The 20,899-nt window shown below is 39.5% G+C and overlaps 1 protein-coding gene across 1 annotated transcript in view; it reads right to left on the minus strand.

Moving 5' to 3' along the window:
- The window catches only part of RBM6 (RNA binding motif protein 6), a 106,826-nt gene that overhangs the window by 57,993 nt on the left and 27,934 nt on the right, over nucleotides 1–20,899 (minus strand). Inside the window, exon 6 of the mRNA XM_082637527.1 lies at nucleotides 2,749–2,822. Within this exon, the coding sequence (XP_082493653.1) occupies nucleotides 2,749–2,822 (74 nt within the window). The remainder of the gene's footprint in view (nucleotides 1–2,748; nucleotides 2,823–20,899) is intronic.

Raw genomic sequence — 20,899 nt, forward strand, 5'->3', positions numbered from 1 at the left:
GCGCAGGTTCAGTGGCCATGGCTCACGGGCCCAGCCGTTCCGCGGCATGTGGGATCTTCCCGGACCAGGGCACGAACCCGTGTCCCCTGCATCGGCAGGCGGACTCTCAGCCACTGCGCCACCAGGGAAGCCCTATCATATATTATTTTAAATTTGTCTAATTGCTTATGCTCTGACTTCTATCACTAAAACGGAAGTTATATAATCTGTCTCATTTACTGCAGCATCTCCAGCATCCAGAAAGGTGCCTAGTACACAGCAGGCACTCGTGAACGCACGATCTCGTTTAATCCACTCCAGGGTCCCATGAGGTACTGGTAACAGAGGGAACTGAGGCCAAGGGAGGTTAAGAAATTTGCCAGAGACAACCCAGCTAGGAAGTAACATCTGACTATAGAACCTACACTCCTCTTTTCTATGCTATACTACCTAATTACAAAAATCCCCCTGAATATTCCATTCTCAAAATTTTTCTCATCAGAATGATTTGTACACATCTGAGCTGTGGTAAAGGTTATTAGAAGAATACTGACTGGGTCATGAAGTCTATGCAGTTCAGCGAGAGGATTCTATTGCATGGCAGTGTTAGCAGTGTGACCTCTGTCCCATGGCTAGGGGAAGAATAAAAATCTAGGAAATGGGTTTGACTGAATAAGGATATGGTGATGTCTTATTAACAAATAACTCCAGTGAATACTGAAAATGTTATTGGACAGAATTTGGAGTTTATCTGAGAGAACACTCTATGGAATCCATGAGTACCACATAATCTCTGTCACCTTTCTTAGTATGAGATTATAAGGTCCTAGAAGACAGAGGCTATCTCGTACTTGCTCTCCTGCACAGAGTGACATATGCAAGAGCATGGTTACCCATCAAAACATTCTATTTCACATCTAGAAAAATTCTGGCCTTGCTCCTGCTTTATTCTGGTGTCCCATTCACTGGGCAAAGGTCATTCATGAGGGATCTGGGAGTCCTAAGAGTGTTCAAAGAATGGGTGGGAAGGGTAAGGGGAGATATGTCTATAGGCCACACCCCCTTGACACTGCTTGTGTAAATGAACATTTTTCTAGATGTACCTCTAACAGAAATCCAGCATAAGGATAATCTTTATTTTTAAAGAAGGCTGCCCTAGTTCTATTTGACATTACTCTTTAGGAGGCTGGATACTTTAGATAGGATTTTTGGGGGGATAGAAGGAAGAGGCAGTTAAGACACAATATGGTTATTTTTAAGATTAAATAGCTCTGATAAAAAGCAATATCCCTCTAGGAAAAACATACAGTTGGGAGAATGGCACTAAAGAAATGGCATCTCCCATGACTCCCCATTTATGTTTCTACCACTCACAATATTCTTTAGTACAGTGGCAAAGGATTTAAAGATTACTCACTGATAAAAACAAGATGCTTATGAATTAAATGAATGTTCTCAAATTAGGACAGATTGTTAGAATGGAATCAACCATAAGCATACAGACTAGGACTTTTATTCCTCTCTCCAAATATTGGCAGATAGCATTTTCTGACACATAATTAGTATCTGTTAAATGACAGACTCAATGATGGACACTGAACAAATCAGGCAACAAGAACTCTGTCAAGGGGATATGGTCCTAATGCAGTCATTTTCTCAGGATCTAACAGTATTTATACTACTAACAATAGGAAAGGATACATCAAGTTTCCTCTGATTACTTCTTGACCCCAGAGGATTTAGAGCATGTCATCTCCATTGCCATAAAGGGGGAACATGGTCAAAGAGGGAAAAAGTTAAGTGTGATGAGCCATGCTGAATGGAACAAAGCTGATGAAAGGGCATTAGGCTATGAAAGAGGAACAGTTCTCATGCAATACTACTCTTCTCTGGCAGAGCCTTCTTTTAAGATTCTGGGTGCATCGCAATCACAATGTTAAGCACAGGCAGTGGGCACATAAAAATCAAACTGTATCACTAAGCTTCTTTCTCCCACTTTACAGATGGAGGAACTAACACACCACAAAGAAAGCAACTTTTCCCAAGGAAACACGATGACAAGGATTCTATCCATTTCATAATTCCTCCCAAAACTACCAGGCAGCGTTCAATTAAAGACCCAGATGACAGTTCTAGGTGGCAAGCTAAATACATCTAGGTGTTTCAAACATAAGGTAAGTACAGATTCAGATTCACCAGCTCTGACTATATGCAGCTAAGAACTTGAGTACGAAACCCCAATTTTCAAAGAACAATGATGAATGCAAAAGACCCCAACAATCAACAACTAACTCTCTTCTCCCCATTGGACCTCCTCCAAAAGTAGCACATGCAGGCAGGACCTGAGTGCCATAGGAGTTGCCATCAGTGGTCTTCACCCTAGGTCTGGGTGTAAGTACTGACCTAGAATTCCTGTGCCAGGAAGTTCCTTCAGATCACAGACAGGCAAGGATCATTCTTTGCATCTGGATCCCAAGCTCAGTCACATCCCAAAGGGAAGCACTCCAGACCTGTCATTTTTTTCCATCTACTGTCCTTGGAATATGGTGGAACTACAACTGAATGCTATTTTTTAAAATACACTCTGTGCCCATTAACTCTTCTAGAGAAACCTTCCCAGCTTCTTTTAAAGTTTCTCCTGGTTGGAATGTGGTATGCTCCAAATACAGATTTCTGGTACCTTTCCAAAGTTAAATCACTTGAAGCCCTCCCTCCCCATACATAAAAAATATATCCTTCCAGCATCATTTGACCGAAGTATAAAGCAACCTGGTTGGCCTCCATGCATCCGATGGCATCTTCCAAGAGTGAAAACTCCACGCAGACATAGCCATAGTCGTAACCTGGGGACAGCATTTAAATACAGACGGGAGTGGTGTTAGTGCCTTGAAAACACAAAAGACACACTTAAATCCCCTGTTTCTGAACCCCTTAAACACAAGCCCTCCCCATAGCCCCCCCCTCCCCTGTACTAGGCAAAGCTGCTACCCCAAACAGAAAAAAGTACTGAAGGAAAGTCTGGATGTTTCTGGACTTAGAAAGTCATTCCAAAATGGTCTTTTCTATTAACCAAGAAGATTCTTTGCCCTCTTTAGTACTGATGATCTGGTGAGGGTGCCCCAGAATTGGGTAATCCCACAGAAAGTTCAAAGGGGGACCCGAAACATTTTAACCACAGGCTGAGTCTTCTGGAAAAACAAGGTCAACAAGAACAGGAAATTATCTGGAAAAAAAAAATGTATCCCAAGAGAGGAAGGAGAAGCAATTATCTCAGAGCTATGCTAATAGTCACCACTTATCAAGCAGAAACCACCTTCAAAGACAGAAGTGCTGACAGACTGAGGCAACTATATACCACAGGAAGCTTCTGGTTGGCAGGGGACAGACCATATCAGGTCTCCTCTTTTTTTTTCCTTGTTTCAACTCAAGTCATAAGCCAGCTAAAATCTTTATGAAAGGAAGAAGGTGTAAAAGCATAAGTAAGTACAAATGGCTGGGTCCAAAACTGTGCTTATGCACAAAGTTGGGGTAGGCTGGGGGAGAGACAGGAATTGTTAGCAATCAGTACATGTTCAAGAATTGTATGTACCATCAGAGCACAAAACACCCTTCACCATTTTCCTGAGCAAGTGTCATCTGTGACTCTCGTGACCCATGAGATGGGAAGTCATGGGATTTACAAGCTGATAAACTCTAACACTAACCCCATCCTATAATTTCCTTGATACTGCCACCATTTGACTACAAAAATATACTTATTAAAGCAATGCTCCACAAGTGGCTTCCATGTTTCCTCCACTCCACTGTCTCACGGGATAAAGAAGTTCATCTTTAGGAGTGACACTGTGCAGATGGAACACCAAGAAAAAGATGTGATTTGTTCAAATAAGAAATAAAACTCAGGGGCTTCCCTGGTGGTGCAGTGGTTAAGAATCCACCTGCCAATGCAGGGAACACGGGTTCGATCCCTGGCCCGGGAAGATCCCACATGCCGCGGAGCAGCTAAGCCCGTGTGCCAAAACTACTGAGCCTGAGCTCTAGAGCCCGTGCTCTGCAACAAGAGAAGCCACGACAATGAGAAGCCTGCGCACCGCAATGAAGAGTAGCCCCCGCTTGCCACAACTAGAGAAAGCCCCGTGTGCAGCAATGAAGACCCAACACAGCCAAAAAATTTTTTAAAAACACAAATAAATAAATTTATTTTTTTTAAAAAAGAAATAAAACTCAGGGAAAGAGAAACCACACAAAACCTAGGTCAATTTTGAGCACAAAGTATATATAATAATAGAAAACTGGTATCATTGAATCAAGGTAATAAAGGCCAAAAAAAGAAAAAAAAAAAAAAAAAGGAACAGGAAAACAACAACAAAAAAGCTAGGGCAAGAGAAAATGTAACTTAAAAACAGACCAAACTTGGTGAAATGGGTTGGATCCCTTGTCACATGGAATGAATGGCCTGAAGTGTTTTATTATGATATACGTAAGGCTTTAGATCTGTTACATACTCCAAGTTCATTATGAAATGTTACAATGGTATAATTTGATTCTTCCTTTGAATTTTAGGAAATGACCAGGAAGAAAAGAAAGCTACTAGAAATCTCAGCACCCCCTTACGTGGACAGAGACTTTCTACCTGATTTCACAACTTTGACCAACACAGATTAGAACTAACCCCTGGAATCTCTATTTAAACTTACCACAACAAAATCAGTCTTCTCTGATTAGTAACTATTTGGAGAAATGAAACTACTTTAGAGAAACAGTATATGCATTCGTATATACCCTATTAACAGTAGAAATTGTTTTGTTACATATTTCCTTTCAAGTGGATTTCTTGATTCAACTCAGTGAACATCTCATACATAAAACATTCTGCATTTTGTAAAGGGCTCTGAGTGTTCTTGGGAAACACTGCAGAAGAGCAGAAGCAACTAAGGTGCCTTTTATCACCAAGTATCTACTGTAAACATTCAAATGTATGTCCACAATCAGAAAGGGGCAGCCACGTAACAAGCAGATATACTCTCAAGTGTGTTGATTACCTCTACAGAACATCGTCAAAGGAGCGTCCAGGTGTATGGAAAGCAAACCCTCTCCGTAGCTGCCAAAATGAAAAACACAGGGAACCAACACCAAATTGGCAAAGCCCTGAGTTTCCTTTCTGTTCTTAAAGAAGTAACTATTGCGGCCCAGAGGAGCACACAGAATCTATGTGCAGAAAAAGAAAGGATTCATGGCAACATTCATACTTTGCGAACAGACTTTGATACTAATGTCACTGCAAAGGAAAAGATACTAGAGGAGACATAACGAGCATCTAGAGGAGAAATAATGAGCATCTAATAGCATCTCTATACAGTCCTGAGATACTATATGTTGACAATGTACTTCAGATATAATATTTAAATTTATAAGCCCAACATTCAACTTCTTCTGCCTGAAACTTTATCAAACAAAAACAGAAATTCAAAGTTTAGGGAATTCCCTGGTGGTCCAGTGGTTATGACTCGGTGCTCTCACTGCTGGTGTCCAGGTTTGATCCCTGGTCAGGGAACTAAGATGCCGCAAACCATGCAGTGTGGCCAGAAAAAGCAAAAAATTTTAACTATAATACCTAAAACTTTAAAAATAAATAAATAAAAATTAAAAAGGACCCAATCTTGATCCAAAGCATTTCGTGTGTCCAAGACTCAGAGTTGTACTATAAGGATTTTCATAAACTGCCAAAATGGGTGATGATACCAAGTAATATTTACAAAGCACCTGTAGGTGCAAGACTGTATTCTAAATATTTTACATATAGTTAATCCTCACATGACTATCCTATAAGGTAAATATTATTAACTTCATTTTACCCATCATGGGGAAGCAGTCAAAGAACGAACAAGTAATTTGTTCAAAATCACCTCAATGGTAAGTAGCAATACCTGGCTTCAAACCCAGTCAGTCCAGATTCAAATTGATGCTATTAACCACAACACTGTATAAATTAATCTGATTTCCAACCTCCACAGAGCCCAATTACAGAAAGGATCCCACATGCCTAAGCACAGATAAGACTATGTCTATAGTTAAGAAATACTGAAATTGGAGCACAACAGTTATTTTTATTCTAAAATATCTATAGCAGAACCATTGTGAGTGGGCCTGACTGTGCAAGTTAGAAAGCATTCACTTTCATGGATTGAATATACTGGCTATCAAAATTCTTCTGAAAAGACAGAAACCCAAAAGTCTTGTTGTAAATGATGGCTATAAAAATTACAATATGATAAGATACTTGATATAGTATATTGAATATAGTATATTTTTAAAACTTTAAAATTGAGAACAATTATATAAAATGTGTATAGGAAAAAGGACTAGAATTAAATACAATGAAGTTGCATCTAATTCAGAGGTCAGAGACAAAAGTCAGCATATGAGATGAAAACCATGCATTTTCAATATCATACTTGAACACCCCAAGGTGAAGAACAACATACCATCTCTCAACATAGGTTAAGTCCAACACTGCCAGTTTTTCCTCCAGCGTCGCAACAGATCACTTTTCTTTTGGCTGACACCAGATGAAGAGGTTGGCTTGCATTTAAGGGCCATAATGTATGAAAAATATATCACTTTAAATAACAGAATCACAGCCAGCATAGTGAATGCTCATACTCAGAGAAAACTGGAGAGACCACCTGAAGTCACAGCCGAGTCACACCCCCACCTCTCATGCTCACTCCATGAGAGGGAAAATGGGGTGTGGGGTAGGGGAGAGGAGTTGAGCAAGCACAGGTGAATATACAGAAATCTGAAAATGATGTAATGTGACACAACTGTAAACAAAAATGATTACAGTGGTTGTATTGAGATAATTGGAATTTTTTTCCTTTAGTTCTCAAATGTAATTTTATAATTCACAGAAAAAGTTCTAGTAGACACAGAAGATGTTCCACTCAGAGACCTAAATGTTCTGAAGACTGCCAACCAACCTTGCATTCAGAATTGCTAGGAACCATCTGGAATCATCAAGATGGTAAACTCAGTGTTAACAGTCCCACAGACAGATTCTCACCTAAAAAGAGTAATAAAAAAGTCTCTTTTATTACCTTTTTCTTCCATCATCACATGCTGGGAAGAAACCTGGTGGGCTGATGGGTCTTTGTGGCTTATTTGTATGACTATTAAAAAGCATATCTTACTCCATTTTCTAACCTAAATGTATAGATTTCTCATAGAAATGTGAATGCTCCTTATACTTTTTTTTGCAGTTGAGAAGGATGAGAACAAGGCAAAGGAAGGAAATCTATAAAGGTAATATTAAATTTTCAATTCTTCTCCATCTTCATTAACCATGTGGTTGCCTGTTCCCCCAAAAAGTATCTGTGATAATAGCTAACCAGGTGCTTAGAGGGAAACAAGGTACAGAAAACAAAGCCCTGATAAATAATATCCAATCCCAGAACTAATTCTTTATCTCTGTCCCTAGAAAAGCTGACTCAGTGATGCTGACAAACATGGCCCTTGATCATTCAAGCCAACTGTTAGTCTACACCAAGCCCAGTTTTCATAACAGTTATACACCAAGATTTTTATTTAAGCAAATGAGATGAGCAGCCCTATATTCAAACTGACCAAGAAAAACCCAACTGAACATAAACAAGTCCAGTTGAATTTCCCATTAGGAGAGTACTGGTTGACTTTGAAAAAGGCCAGAATATACATACCAACTATGAAATGTAAAAAAGAATCAGGATTTTAAAGGACATAGGCAGAGGGAAAAATTAATTTTTTAAATTTTATTGGGTATCTTTGAGGAAAAAGAAAACACAGGGATTTTTTCCCTTTAAACAAGGAGTAATATTTCTGTGGAAACAAAGCATTATGAATATAAAAAGCACCATGAAAAATATTAATAGAGATTCAAGAGGGCTTAGTTCTATTGGTCTTGTTTTCCTAATTCCATTTCACTGGGAATATAGGTGTTTGGAAGAAAAGTAAAATATTATCAGGTTAGAGATTTTAACAAAAGTCAAACAGAACTGATCCAGGTATCTGAATTCCCATCAATGGAAATAACATGACAAAGGAGGCCTGTGTGAAAGATTTCCAACAGGTACTTTGCTATGTTAAAACCTCAAATGAGTATGTACCTGCAGCTTTCATTAGGAAAACTAGGAAAATATCTGACTTACATGTCAAAATACCATCTGGAAAGAATGAAATTGGCCTGTATGAAATCATCACTTTGACATATTATAAGCACTTTCAATTCTCTCTCCTTCAACTATGCATATAAGGATTGCTGGTTTATAATAAAACAGATGAAACTATGAAGATATGCACTGATGATTACTTGCTAAATTTTTGAAAACTGCGTATGGTTCTATTTTATCTAGCTTTCCATCTGCACCAGCTGGTTATTTTTTTTGGTTTGTATTTTCAAGTAGTTTTCAAAATCCAAAATTAATCATAGGGTCACTTCACCCTGATGATGGTTCTCGGGCCCAGATTAACATTTGTTAGGAAATTCTCACCCTTATTCAACTCATTTCAATTCCACTGACATTTACAATGCTATGTGAGCACAAAGGAGGGGAGTGTCCTAGCCCTCAGAGAGCTGAGTCTAATGGAAGAGTTATGACAAGTAGATAAGCATAGACCATCTCAAAATGCTATGTAAGTCAAAAAAGGGAACATTTATTTTTTTTCTGAACTATAATTAACAAATAATATTGTATTACTTTTAGGACACAACATGATGATTTGATATATGTATATACGGCAAAATGATTACCACAATAAGTTTAGTTAACATCCATCACCATACATAGTTACGATTTGTTTTCCTTGTGATGGGAACTTTAAAGATCAACTCTTACTGAACCTTCAAATATCCAATACAGTACTGTTAACTACAGTCACAACCCTGTATATTAAATCCCCAGGACTTTTTAAAAATCTGTGAACAACTACTCTTTTTAGAGCCAATGATCTAGTTCAATTTTTGTTCACTTGAAAACAAACAAAAAAACCTACAGATCAACCATCAGGAATAAGATCTGAGTTTTTCTCCCCAGCTAAGAACACTCCAACCTGACAGGAAAGATGGTACAGTAGTGGCAAACGGATCACCCAAGAGAGGAGTAGCATCAATGCTGAAGAAAACTGCCCATGCAGAGAGATGATCCCAGAACAACAGAGGTCCCAGACTAAGTGGGGGAGGGGGATATTTTCATTTCTGTACACCCAACACTAGCATAATACCCGGCACGCAGTGGCGCTCAGTCAATGCCACATCATTTGTAATGAGTATCTTCACTGGAGCCACACACAAGAAAGTAACTTCTACAGTTATGTACATAGGCAAGAAGCTACAGCTAATTCACCATGTGCCCTCAGGCAAGCCACTTCTCTCTGGGCTTGGGTTATCTCATATGCCAAGTAGCAATGATGGTAACTCCTTTGCAGGGTGGTTTCAGGGGTACATGAGACAATACATTTCAGTACCCCTGTGCTTCTATTACAAAGCGCTCTCAGGGACTAAAGATGAGACAGCTGCCCCTGTGCTGCTGCTAACTTACTGACAGCACTTGTCCTCCATACAGCCATTTTAAAATATGGGACTATTCTTTTTTTTTTAATTTATTTTATTGAAATATAGTTGATTTACAATGTTCAGTTAATTTCTGCTGTACAGCAAAGTGATTCAGTTATACATACATATACATTCTTTTTCATATTCTTTTCCATATGGTTTATTACAGGATATTGAATATAGTTCCCTGTGCTATACAGTAGGACCATGTTATTTATCCATTCTATATACAATAGTTTGCACATGCTAATCCCAACTCCCAGTCCATCCCTCCCCACCCGCCTTGGCAACCACAAGTCTGTTCTCTACATCTGTGTGTCTGTTTCTGTTTCATAGATAGGTTCGTTTGTGTCATATTTTAGATTCCACATATAAGTGATATCATATGGTATTTGTCTTTTTTTTTTTTTACAACTTTATTGGAGTATAATTGCTTCACAATGGTGTGTTAGTTTCTGCTTTATAACAAAGTGAATCAGTTATACATATACATCTGTTCCCATATCCCTTCCCGCTTGCGTCTCCCTCCCTTCCACTCTCCCTATCCCACCCCTCCAGGCGGTCACAAAGCACCGAGCTGATCTCCCTGTGCTATGCGGCTGCTTCCCACTAGCTATCTACCTTACGTTTGGTAGTGTATATATGTCCATGCCTCTCTCTCGCTTTGTCACAGCTTACCCTTCCCCCTCCCCATATCCTCAAGTCCATTCTCAAGTAGGTCTGTGTCTTTATTCCTGTTTTACCCCTAGGTTCTTCATGACATTTTTTTTTCTTAAATTCCATATATATGTGTTAGCATACAGTATTTGTCTTTCTCTTTCTGACTTACTTCACTCTGTATGACAGACTCTAGGTCTATCCACCTCATTACAAATAGCTCAATTTCGTTTCTTTTTTTTTTTTTTTTTTTCTTTGCGGTACGCGGGCCTCTCACTGTTGTGGCCTCTCCTGTCGCGGAGCACAGGCTCCGGATGCACAGGCTCAGCGGCCATGGCTCATGGGCCCAGCCGCTCCGCGGCATATGGGATCCTCCCAGACCAGGGCACAAACCCGTATCCCCTGCATCGGCAGGTGGACTCTCAACCACTGCGCCACCAGGGAGGCCCTCAATTTCGTTTCTTTTTATGGCTGAGTAATATTCCATTGTATATATGTGCACAACTTCTTTATCCATTCATCTGATGATGGACACTTAGGTTGTTTCCATCTCCGGGCTATTGTAAATAGAGCTTCAATGAACATTTTGTTTGGTACATGACTCTTTTTGAATTATGGTTTTCTCAGGGTATATGCCCAGTAGTGGGATTGCTGGGTCATATGGTAGTTCTATTTGTAGTTTTTTAAGGAACCTCCATACTGTTCTCCATAGCGGCTGTACCAATTCACATTCCCACCAGTAGTGCAAGAGGGTTCCCTTTTCTCCACACCCTCTCCAGCATTTATTGTTTCTACATTTCTTGATGATGGCCATTCTGACTGGTGTGAGATGATATCTCATTGTAGTTTTGATTTGCATTTCTCTAATGATTAATGATGTTGAGCATTCTTTCACGTGTTTGTTGGCAGTCTGTATATCTTCTTTGGAGAAATGTCTATTTAGGTCTTCTGCCCATTTTTGGATTGGGTTTGTTTTTTTGCTATTGAGCTGCATGAGCTGCTTATAAATTTTGGAGATTAATCCATTGTCAGTTGCTTCATTTGCAAATATTTTCTCCCATTCTGAGCATTGTCTTTTGGTCTTGTTTATGGTTTCCTTTGCTGTGCAAAAGCTTTGAAGTTTCATTAGGTCCCATTTGTTTAGATTTCCATTTCTCTAGGAGGCGGGTCAAAAAGGATCTTGCTGTGATTTATGTCATAGAGTGTTCTGCCTATGTTTTCCTCTAAGAGTTTGATAGTTTCTGACCTTACATTTAGGTCTTTAATCCATTTTGAACTTATTTTTGTGTATGGTGTTAGGGAGTGATCTAATCTCATACTTTTACATGCCCCTGTCCAGTTTTCCCAGCACCACTTATTGAAGAGGCTGTACAGGACTATTCTTGATTAAGATTTACCAAAACCTTTCATCAGATATGCTTGTACATTGTCAAACATATTCACTGTCTGATAAACAAGGTGAGCACTTTCTAGGACTTGATATTAATCTGAAAGCTAAAATGAAAAATTTTCTAAAAAATACAGAATTTTAAATTACTTACAATTATACAAACAGAACACTCTACTCCCTCAACATAACACCACTGCATAGTTTTAGAAATTAAAATTAAGTATGTCAGAATTTTTGACAAAAATTTCTTGAGAGGGGGCTTCCCTGGTGGCGCAGTGGTTGAGAGTCCACCTGCCGATGCAGGAGACACGGGTTCATGCCCCGGTCCGGGAAGATCCCACATGCCGCGGAGTGGCTGGGCCCGTGAGTCATGGCTGCTAAGCCTGCACGTCCGGAGCCTGTGCTCCGCAACGGGAGAGGCCACAACAGTGAGAGGCCCGCGTACCACAAAAAAAAAAAAAAAAATTTTCTTGACAGGATCTACTCATCCAATATTTTATTTCCAAAGTTAGCACATACATGTTAACTAATGTTAGCTAATACTTTCAGGTTGAAGAAACATATCCCAATACTTACACAAATATTATTTAACCACCAATTCACACATAACCTCACACATTGCAACCAGGAATTTTTGTAGCTTGGCTAATATTTTCTTCTTTGATTTAAAGACAAGCAAAGGCAGGAAATCATTTAATTTGTGACAAAAATTCAATTGCTCGGTTATTAGGAAAAAACTAATGAAGCTTAAGCTTCATTTATTAAGCAATGATTTTCCTACCCTGTCAGGGACATTTGATTCATTTTTTTAAATGATGTTGTCTAAACAAGGTCCTACTGTATAGCACAGGGGACTATATTCAATACCTTTGATAAACCATCATGGAAAAGAATATAAAGAAAGAATGTCTAAATGTATATAACTGAGTCACTGTGCTGTACAGCAGAGACTGGCACAACACTGTAAATCAACTATACTTCAATTTAAAAATAAATAAATAAAATGAAAATCAAAATGATCTTATCTAGTCACTTTCCCTCACCAGAGAGCTATGAAGTACTATTCCACAGCTCCCACCCCAACTCCTGTACCATGGGATTTTCTAACATGTATCTGACAATTGTGACAACCAACATTCATTCCTGATAAATGCAAAAGCACTGGTGGGCATTCAAATAAACACGAAAGGAATTTTTTGTTTTGTTTTACTTTGTTTTTCCTGTTCTCCCTGCCCCTAAAACAACTGAATGAACCATGAAAGATATAAACCAAGCCAATGAATATCTTTTTTTTCTCTTTCCAGTCCAAATCTAGTTTTTAAAATCGTGGTCAAAACAAAAACAAGGGCTTCCCTGGTGGCACAGTGGTTGAGAGTCCGCCTGCCGATGCAGGTGACACGGGTTTATGCCCCAGTCTGGGAAGATCCCGCATGCCACGGAGCGGCTGGGCCCGTGAGCCATGGCTGCTCAGCCTGCACGTCCAGAGCCTGTGCTCCGCAACAGGAGAGGCCACAACGGTGAGAGGCCCACGAACCGCCAAAAAAAAAAAAAAAAAAAAAACAGTAGGCCCCACAAAACCAAAAGAGGCAATACCACAACAAAACTAACATTCTTTCAACAGAGCCAGGACTAAGCTCTACCATTTCCCCTATCCTGGTTCCTAAGGTACATTTTGAGGTGGTTTAGAAGTCACGTTTCAGACCACTCTAAACATCTCAAAGTGCTCCAGATCATTTAAAAACTCCCCTGAAGGCAAAGCAGCCCTCTTTTAGTAAGGAGAAATAGTAGAGAAACTTCCCCAATACTGAGACTGAAATAACCAAGACCTTCGAGGTCTCCAAAGGTCTCCTATGTAGAAAACAGCTTCTCTCTGAGAATTTACAAATTCTTACAACCCAACTACATTTTTAGAGGTTGAAAATATTCTTTTTAAAAAATATACATTGGGGGCTTCCCTGGTGGCACAGTGGTTAAGAATCTGCCTTCCAATGCAGGGGACACGGGTTCGAGCCCTGGCCCAGGAAGATCCCACATGCCACGGTGTAATTAAGCCTGTGCGCCACAACTACTGAGCCCGCATGCCACAGCTACTGAGGCCTGCACGCCTAGAGCCCATGCTCCCAACGGGAGAAGCCACTGCAATGGGAAGCTCTTGCACCGCAACGAAGAGTGGTCCCCACTCGCCGTAACCAGAGAAATCCCGTGGACAGCAACGAAGACCCAACGCAACCAAAAATACAAATAAAAATAAAAATAAAATAAAAATAAAAGAAAGAGAGTCTTTCATAGACAGCATATAGTTGGATCATGTTTATATAAAAAAAATGCATTGGAACAGAGGTACAATGAGCCTTCCAGAAAGCACACAAAAAAGGTCCATCTGTATGCATTTTTCTCTACTTCTTGTCTGATCATTTTCTATAATACCCATGAAAAGTCTTGATTTATTTTACTTCTCTGAAACTCAGGGGACATCACTTTATTTGCTGATCTCTCTGACCAGTGATTACCTTCAAGCATTCACCTAGGTGTTATTCTCTTTTAATCCTGTTGCCTCTAAAAGTTGTCAACCAGTTTTCAAGAAGGCTTATTTTTTAAAATTGAGATGTAATTCACGTACCATAAAATGCAGTGGTACATTCACAAAGTAGTATAATTCAGTAGTGTACAATTCAGTAGTATATTCACAAAGTAGTGTAACCAGTACCACCAAATAGTTCCTAAGAGTCTTGTATTTAAATTAGATAGAAGACCTAAGTGATAACCTAAGTAAGAAACATGGAAGTAGGGAAAAATTGCTTTAATTTACATTCTGAGGGTAGAGAATGTAAGCTAGAAAGGGTGAGTACAAATCAGATGTTCTGCAAGGGGAAAGTTAAAGGAAGAAGCCAATGTACTTTAAATCCCATAAATAGTTTTTATGGATGGCCTCTATCTGCTTCCCATTGAAGGTAACTGTATAAATGACTTTTCCTCCCTGGATTGAAGCTGGGACTCAAGCAGGCTCCTGCACTATTCAGGCTGATTAATGACTTTTTTCTTCTTGCTACTCCATCAGAGGGAACTCTTCAGTGAATTCTTCTAACTACCAAAAGGCACAGGAAGCCCCATACAGCTTTATACAAACTAAGATCCAGCCAAAGCCACCTAAGCATTTGACCAAAAAGACAAGTGAGGACTATAGAAGCCAGAAGCAATTCTACCTAAAGAACAGTGAGGAACTCAGAAAGGCAGTGAACTGACACAGGGCTATAAACAGAGTTCAAACACCTTATGCATTTCAGAGAGGCAAATTCCATCTCAGCCAAATAGTTCTAGGGAAGAGAATATAACCTGCCAATTAAGGCATCTGCTCATCACTGTCATGCTATACTGTCACCTGTCTGTTCTACCTACAGATGTCCTGTGTGGTTTAGATAGAGACCTCCAATGCTACATAGTCTACCAACCAAAAACTGCCAAGCTGGTGGTCCTTGCTTCTGAATAAAGTGATGCCTTGGGTTGCAAAGGATGTCCCATTCTCAGATCCAGATTAAGACTCTACACCCAGGACTTCCCTCGTGGCGCAGTGGTTAAGAATCTGCCTGCCAAAGCAGGAGACACAGGTTTGAGTCCTGGTACAGGAAGATTCCACATGCTGCAGAGCAACTAAGCTCGTGCACCACAACTACTGAGCCTGCGCTCTAGAGCCCGTGAGCCACAACTACTGACCTGCGTGCCTAGAGCCCGTGCTCCGCAACAAGAGAAGCCACTGCAATGAGAAGCTCTAGAGCCCGTGAGCCACAACTACTGACCTGCGTGCCTAGAGCCTGTGCTCCGCAACAAGAGAAGCCACTGCAATGAGAAGCCCATGCACCACAACAAAGAGTAGCCCCTGATCGCCGCAACTACAGAAAGCCAGCGCACAGCAATGAAGACCCAACACAGCCATAAATAAATAATCAATCAATCAATCAACTAATTAATACCATATTAAAAAAAAAAGACTCGACACCCAAAAGCCCCAAGGAAAGGTAGCATGCAGGGAACCCAATAAAAAAGTCAATAAAAATATTGAAACTTCCCTACCAGGGCTGCAAACTACCACTAACCATCCTTGCTAAATTAAGGGGTTTTAATAAGGAAGCTTAAATTGAAGAATAAACCAGCTCTCAGAATAGAAAATGAGTTTCATCTTAAGTGTTAGGAAAGTTAACTACCCCAAAGAAAAAGATTAAGTAAAACCAGAAATTCTAAAGTCTTGCTTTCCAAAACAGTACTGGGATTCTACTTTAAAGTCAGCAACAAACCCTCAAAAGTACCCAGCCCTGACCAAGCCCTGAAAACATACTTATATCCTCTTAGGCTACCCCTCCCCTTACTAGCTGACAGACCTAAACTCAAACTTCCCTTAGTCACTAAACCTTAGTGCCTTACTGCTCCTATGAAGTCTACAGGGACCTCAAGCTATCATTCCCAATAGTCCAGTGAGTCCCTATTCTGCAGTACCACACCACCTAATGAGGTTCAGAATACATCATCATCAGAGACAACTCGCTCATGTCTCTGCTCATGGTACTTAGCCAAGTTGTCCATTTCCAGAGTCTACACCAAGGTAATCTCTCAGGAGAGGTAATCCCTTAAAGTGAGGGTAAGAGTCACAAAACATCCATATTCTCTAACAAAACCTTCTACTCAAAGTCTTTGGGGTGGGAAACGTTAAAAATGAAATAAACAAGACCAATCCCCAGGTAATGCCAAGGATGACTAAAATTAACCCTAGTTCCAGCACCTCTCCCCAGTTCACCTGATCCCTCTAGGACCGCATCACAGGATTCTTCTCCAGGTGTACTGTTCTCCACTCAGCCATAGAGTCCATCCACTGCCTCCATAAGACCCACCCAGCCCTAAAAAGTGCCTCCTGGCTTCCCAGACATTCTTATTTTTAAAACTCAGCCACCTTTCCTTAAGGGTCATCTGTAAACACCCTCCCCAAATGTGGTACCAAACCCAGTAAGTCTCCTGGCTGAAAACATCTTCTGTAGTTTTAGAGATGTGACAAGTAAGTGTGATATTTTCTGATTTGTCAGTTTTCCCCTAAGAACTAAAAGTTTTACTTGTCTATTCTGTAAGTGCCAGAAAAAAAAAGCAAAAATGTGTATCTGCATTTTCCAACTATAATTTATTTTTTCTAAATGATGTTGAGCTACTCCATCTGGAATACCATAAACTATGCATGTTTTGTATCATCCGTGTCAACCCATTTCACAGTGGATTTCTGCCCCTAAACTGAAAGATCCTCTCAGAGTTTTTTCTTTTCTTAAGGAAGGCACTTCTGTTTTATCAACACAGAGGTAAAAACTCAAACCATTTCAATTGTGAAAAATGAAAGGATATGAGCCTGTTCCCTTAATAAATGCAGAGAGCCTCTGACACTTTCAATATACCCAAAATGCTAGGGTACGAGACCAAGTGACTCAGTTGCTGCAAATGCTTACTTCCTAAGAAGAAATTTCCTTCACAGGGTCACAAAAACCGTGTCCACTCACTATATGAACACTGACAGAATCAAAGCAAGATATTGCTTCTTCCTACTAACACCACCCTATTAACCTTCTAACTTTCTGACACTACTTAATGAAGCAATACTAAAACAATTCTGTAGCACTTCAGTTTACTGTAGGAGAGTTACTTTCTATGTCTGAGACTTATTAGGAAACATAATCCGTAAGCTATATTGTTTTTACTTAAATGATACAAATTCCTTTGGGAAAAAAATCACAGCAAGCTTTATACTGTCAGTATTCAAGTCCATCTAAAAATCAACAGCAGTTCTGTCTGCATTCAAATATCAGAGAAACACTGTGAGAATGAGAACACCTACAACCATTCCAAGAACTCTGGAGGAAGTATGCTACATAAACAGAAAGAAGAACTAAGAACATTAAATAACATCAACACTACTCCAGTTCCTGCCCCAGCTCTGTACAGCAGAACTGATATCAGGTAGGCAAGGCCTTGCCATGGGCTCCTAAGGCACATATGCATTAGGCTTTTCTACTTACAGAAGGTCCACTTGCTTACTGTCTATTTTAAATGGTGCAAAAAAGTTCCAGAATAAAGACTACAAACAAATAATCTAATGCAATCATTCTCACAATTCAGGGTGCATCAAAAATCGCATGGAGGGACTTCCCTGGTGGCACAGTGGTTAAGACTCCACACTCCCAATGCAGGAGGCCCTGGTCTGATCCCTGATCGGGGAACCAGATCCCACGTGCATGCTGCAACTAAGAGTGCACATGCCACAACTAAGGAGCCTGCCTGCCGCATCTAAGACCCGGCACAACCAAATAAATAAATAAATACATAAAATAAACATTAAAAAAAATCGCATGGAGGGCTTGTTAAAGCAGAGATTGGTAGGCCCCACCCCCAGAGTTCCTGATTCAGAAGGTCTAGAAAGGAATCTGAAAATATGTATTTCTAACAAGTTAGAGGTAGTACTGACACTGCTGGTCCAGGATCCACTCTGAGAACCACTGCTCTATAGTTTGTTGACAGAAATAGTTCATTGTAGTCTTTATCTTGCAAGATTTCTGCTGATTGTTTAAAAATAGGATACATCAGGTTTATGTCAGTTTTTCACATTTTTATTGGAAATAATTTCCAAGTTACAAAAAAAAGTTGCAAGAACAGTACAAAGAACACACTCATATGCCCATTACCAGTTTCATCTATTGATACATGTTGTCATATCTACTCCCTTCCTTCTCCATATTCATCAAATTTTTTTTCTAAACCCCATGAAAAAACTGCATACATCATGGTCCTTTACTTCTAAAAATTTCACTGTGTATTTCCTAAGAATAAGGATGTTCTCTTACATAACCACAGTAGTTACCAACTTCAGTGAATTTAACATTGATACACCACTGCCACAATCAATATATAAAACAGTTCCATTATGCCCCCCATTCCCTTATGCTTCCATTTTACAGTCAACTCCTCCCCCAATACCTTGGCAACCACTATCTTCTATTACTATAATCTTGCTTTTTCCAGAATGTCAAATAAATAGGATCATACAGTATGCAGTATTTTTTAAAATTATAATCAAATACAGAAAACATAAAATGCACCATTTTAAAGTGTACAATTCAGTGACATTAAGTACATTCACCGTGTTATGCAACCATCACCACTATCTAGTTCCAGAAGAACATTTTTATCACCCCAAAAGGAAACCCCATACCCATTAAGCAGTCACTCCCCTTTTCCCTCTTCTCCAGCCCCTAACAACCACCTAACTACCCAATCCATTTTCTGTCTCTACAGATATGCCTATTCTGGATATTTCATATAAATGCAATCAGACAATATGTGGTCTTTTGTGCCTGGTTCTTTCACTGAGCATAATGTTTTCAAGGTTCATTCAAGTTGTAGCATGTATCAGTACTTTATTTCTTTTCAGGGCCATATGTAGCCTTTTGAGTCTGGTTTCTTTCACTTAGCATAATGCCTTTGAGATTCATCCATGTTGTTACATGCACACACATAGTTTCATCATTTTTGCTGCTGACTAGTATTCCACTGTATGTTATACCAGAGTTTGTTTGCTCAGTCACCAAAAGACATTTCATTCCTGATACTTTCCCCAGGAATATAATCATGTAAGTCAAGGTACTTTTACAACTAATAGGGTTATTATATATTTGCACACGGCAATAGAAAAACTCAAACGTACAAAATACGTGTAGGTTCACAGTCCCTTATCTGCAATTCCAAAATCCAAATATCCCCTAAATACCAAGTTTTTGGTAAATTTTCAGTGAAGTCATTTGGAGACAAATCTTGATCTATATACTACACTTAGTCTCTTTACAGTCATCTTCTTAGTGAGAATATTCATTTTGCTGCAGAAGTATTACATCTGATACACATCCCACTGGGAGAAATAATTCATGTATGAGCTATGTACCACATTACCTTTCTATATTCAAAAAAATTCATAAATTCATCTGACCCCACAGATTTTGGATAGAAGTTGTGGCCGTGTACTTACACAGCTCTAAATGAGACAAAAATTAAACTGATATTACTTGAGTCAGTGAAGAGGCATTAATGTTTTCTCTGTTACAGACTAGCTCCCCAATACATCAACTAAAAGGATGAACTCTACCCCACAATCCCCCTCTTATGATCAACATCCATCCTACATGGTCTCTGCAGGTTATCCTAGCCTAAAAAATTGACTGCCATTTATAAAAGACACCATTTCTACTAAAATTCACGCAAAACCTTTGAACAAGTAAATGTTAAAGTTCTCATAACATCTGATTGTTTCAAGGTATGTTCTTCAGCAGATACATAAGAGTGCCCGGCTGTGAAACCTAAACTACCCTTTAATACACCTCACCTGAAAGGAGACCACAGCTGCTCTCCATATACATTACTCCACATACACGACATTATTCATTCCAGGCATGCTGGGAACCCATCAGGGCCTGGCAGAGTGTCAAGAACTGGGTAAACAGGAGGGAACAAGACAGACGAGGCTCCTGCTATCATGGAGCTAACTCTCTAGTGAGAGGAATAAGACACACAAATCCACTGAGAAAAATATCAAAGTGATAAATCCTATGATGACAAACCAAGATACAATAAAAAATGACTGAGGAGTGATTTTAGATTGGATGGTGAGGCAAGGCCTCTGAGAGTTGAAACTGAAGCCAAGAACTAAACCCCAAAAGACAAGTGAGGATCAGTGGGAAGAGCAGTGCAAAGGCCCTGAGAGAGAAAGAAGTCTTTATTCGCCAAGGACTAGAGAAAGGCTCAGTGTGGCTAGAGTATAATAAGAAAGGTGGAGAGCAGTATGGGATGAGGTCAGACAAACAGCCAAGGGCAAACTCATGCAGGACTGTGTAAGTCAAAACAAGAAGTTGGGAATTTCTTCCAACTGAGATGGAAAGGTGTTAAAGGGTGTTAGGCAGGGGAATAACATGATCTGACTGATAATTTAAAAAGTTCATTCTACTTGCCACACAGTGATGTAATATGGATAACATGGGACTGGTAATCCAATCCATTCATTTTAAAAGGTATATATATACATACATACATATATATATATATATATATACATACACATATGTATGTGCATATATTTTTATTACACTATCACTCATATATTAAAATGCCAAGAAAAGTGCATTTCCTGAAAGCTGATTTTTTTTTTTTAAACCACTGTCCTGTCTTGAACAATTTCACATGTGTATCAATATCTCTGGTGTGCCAGCTACAATTTT

The sequence above is a fragment of the Mesoplodon mirus genome (genome assembly GCF_964341445.2).
Source record: "Mesoplodon mirus genome assembly, chromosome: 12".
Taxonomy (NCBI): Eukaryota; Metazoa; Chordata; class Mammalia; order Artiodactyla; family Ziphiidae; genus Mesoplodon; species Mesoplodon mirus.